The sequence below is a fragment of the Engraulis encrasicolus genome, chromosome 9, assembly GCF_034702125.1.
Source record: "Engraulis encrasicolus isolate BLACKSEA-1 chromosome 9, IST_EnEncr_1.0, whole genome shotgun sequence".
Lineage (NCBI taxonomy): Eukaryota > Metazoa > Chordata > Actinopteri > Clupeiformes > Engraulidae > Engraulis > Engraulis encrasicolus.
The window spans coordinates 33,901,693-33,905,229 of NC_085865.1; the positions used below are offsets into that span (position 1 = coordinate 33,901,693).

A 3,537-nucleotide genomic window follows, 5' to 3' on the forward strand; every position below is an offset into this window, starting at 1 on the left:
CTCAATGTGAAGAACAATGTTTAGTTAGATACGCCTCCTCATCTTCTTCAATCATTAGTTACAGAAGATACGCCTGTTATTCTTTTTGTGAAACCAAAAGCATTCTGTGTTTTTAGATCAACCGCAGAGTGCTTATTTGTCTGGAAAAGCACCGAGCAAAACGCTTTCTGGAAAAATGCGCAGCCTCGAACATTTTGTCCAACATATCTCAACATCAAACAGCGTTGAAACGTGAACACATTGTCGAGGTTGTAGTGGACGCTGTGTTTGTATTTGATGATTTAACAAACTGGTTAACATGTTGCCGGCAAATTAATGTTTAACTGGTCCCCTGACCCACATGTCCAAATCCTGACCTTTGGGCAGTCACAGTAGAGACTTCATGTCAGTTGCCTCTTTTGCAGAGGAGACGAATTCAGTTTATAAAATAAAAAATCGTTTGTTTGTGGGCCCTGTTTTTTCTAGGCTATGTTTACCTAACTGCTTGACAATGTCAACTATAGTTCGAGCTTTAAACAGACATGGGATGTTTTATTTAAATTCACTCATTTTCCGAGACACCTTGTCAAGGCGACCAATGGCACTTGGAAAAAAAAGACAACCCTATATTGGTACTTATAAATAATAATAATTAAAAAAAATCCATGAACGCAGGTGTAAAAGGGGTAGGAGATAGAAATATTTAAATCACAAACTTGAGCTGTCGGAGTCGTCTGCGAAGGTGACCTGAACAGAATGGCCGTTGTTGAGGATGTCCAGAGAGGTGGAGGGGTCATACTTCAATGTGAGCGGCTTCAGTGCTGCGTCGAAGGCAGCCTCGCCAGGTACAATGTCAATGGGAGACTGGCGAGGTCCATTCGCGATCGGGAAGCCGTCGCACCATGTGTCTGGTCCTGCAATAAGGAGGGAAAAAGAGGGGGCAGCTGCATCAGGGCAAAGGAATATCCATGTTTTGTTTTCCAATAATTTTGTCGACAAATGCTACTATATTTGAAATGCAACTGATAGAGAGGGGGAAAGGGGGAAGATGCAATTTGACAGGACAGGACATCTGACAATGTCAATGACACATACGACGGCAGACGACAAGTGGAAACCCACACCAGAATGATTAATTCAGCCATGGGCAACGGTTTTCCAGTGATTCCTACTACATAAAACGGTACACAAGGATATTCTAGATCGGGCTGCTTTAAAGTGTCTGTGGGCATACATTATGCGCACGCCATCTCACCGTTGTTTGCGGCGTATCCCCATCCGTGAGACATATTGCTACCGACTCAGAGTGCTTTACGCAGTAATGTCCTGTGTTGCTTCTGCCTCCCTCGAGCGCGTACCGACAGTCTCCGTGAGCAGCTTGGTGGCTTATTTATATATAGGCTTCAGCTGGTCGGTATGTCTCACGCAGTGGGGGGTATGGCCACATGATCGCAGCAGCGCAATTGAATGAGCGCCGCAGGGAGGAGTGCCAATAGATCGATTCTCTCTCTCTCTCTCTCTCTCTCTCTCTCTCTCTCTCTCTCTCTCTCTCTCTCTCTCTCTCTCTCTCTCTCTCTCTCTCTCTCTCTCTCTCTCTCTCTGAGATGGAGAGTGTGCTGTGCAAGTCAGTCGAAGCAACGTAGGCCTACAATGCAATGTTTTAGATCACAACACATTTAGATGTAGACTACCGTTTAAATGAATCTGAAATTTGCCCATAACTGCGGCATCATAAACCAAGCCAGGTTATCAGCGCTCAATTAACTGCGTTACTGGTGACTGTTAATGGTCGTCTTGGTCAGCGCTGGTGAGCTTTTGCACTGAACCCAATATCAAGCGCGCAGCTTCACCATCAAGGCAAATGCGCTCAGTGCGTGACTTCAGATGCATATCATCTCATTTACAATTTCTTAGCAAGCATACAGTTAAACACTGTGACTTGGCAGTCCACGCTATCTGGCTATGCTTCTGAACAAGTGGCTGATTATAGCTTGTCATTTCCACCTCCAAAGAACATGGCAACATGTCAGTGCGCTTATGTCATGCTGGTGTTCCAAACCATATGTATTCTCCCCAGTTTTCAGAGTTAATATTTTTACTTGACTTGTAAAGCGGGTTGCCTCCACGTATTGCCTACAGGACATTTTTCATCTCCTCGACCTGTTTCATTTAAAAAAATATTTCAAAGCCAAGTTGTCAACTCATCTCGCCATGAACCAAACAAATGCTCGACCTTCTCTGATCTACTCTTTCAAGTCGTCCTATTAGCCGTTCCCTGTGTTGATTTTCCATCTAGAGACCATCCTCATCAATGGCCAAATTTGTAATGTTGTTCCCTACTACAGGGATAGTTGGCCACTCGCACCGCGAGTCTGCCCAGCACGGTACTGCATCGCCACCAGGTGGACAAGAGGATGAGTGGGACCTGCTCAGCCTCTGAGGTAACCTAATATTCCTGCCAATAAGGTTGGCTGGTTGTTTGATGGACGTTTGAACCGACATTTTTCACACGGAAAATACACCTATAGGCCTAATCAAATAATAATAACACACACATAATAATAATAATAATAATAATAATAATAATAATAATAATAATAATAATAATAATAATAATAATTTGACGGTTTCACAGACAAAATAGGCCTACACCATGCACAACATGAAAACTAAGTTATTTGAACAAACGGCGGCTAGAAGGCCTTGGTGAATTACTTGTAGTTAGAAATGAGCCCAAAGACCCAGTGGAGAAGTATTACATTACATTACATAGCATTTAGCAGACGCCTTTGACCAAAGCAACTTACAAGGAGAACATTTAAGCAAGAACAGGGTAGCCTACAATACTTGCAACAATGACAGCATCCAACACAAACTAAAGAAGACGTAGCAAAGAATAAGATGCATTAATAGTATAGCCTAGTAAACCAGCGCCACCCGAATTACACATCCAATCTCACATTTAGGCTGGTTTATCAGGCTGTTAATAGTGGCAAAAATTAAACAAAGACATGAAGTTGCAGTGTACAGTTGCATCACAGTTGCATTGTCCAAGACATGGTAAAAGTGTAGCATATAAGAAGGGTAACAAGGCGTTTTATAGGCCTATAGGCCTAATAAACAAAGACATCTAGGCACCGTGTACAGTTTCAACACTGACATCAATGTCCAACACACGGTAAAAGATGTAGCCAAAATAGTAAAAGATGTTGAAAAATAATGTTCTGAGCAATTTAATTCAGGCTGAACTAGAATCTGTCTCCTCAGATACCCATAACATTAGCCTATAGGCTACGCATTAGCGCAATGCGACCCACAGTTTTGGAGCAGATATTATTGACATTATTATTTTCTTTCTTTTAAAAATGTATGTATTTATTTCATGTGTTTGTTGTGCACTGTTTTATGGACCTATAGGCTACACCAAAGCTATCTATTTCTTCTGGAACGTCTAAATTCTAAAGCATAGGCCCTATTGCATCAAAATGGAAATGCGTAGAGTTCTATGACGCAAACGTTCGTTAACGCATGTGACTATAAAAAGCTAGACAATCACGA

General features: G+C 42.1%; 1 protein-coding gene across 1 annotated transcript in view; it reads right to left on the reverse strand.

Annotated features, from left to right (window-relative positions):
- The window catches only part of LOC134455718 (carbonic anhydrase-like), a 10,748-nt gene extending 9,325 nt beyond the window's left edge, over positions 1 to 1,423 (reverse strand). The window contains exons 1-2 of the mRNA XM_063206966.1: positions 1,235 to 1,423; positions 696 to 893 (exon numbers count right to left, since the gene is read on the reverse strand). Coding sequence (XP_063063036.1) covers positions 696 to 893; positions 1,235 to 1,268 — 232 coding nt within the window. The 5' untranslated portion in view covers positions 1,269 to 1,423. The remainder of the gene's footprint in view (positions 1 to 695; positions 894 to 1,234) is intronic.
- Positions 1,424 to 3,537: the final 2,114 nt, after the last annotated feature.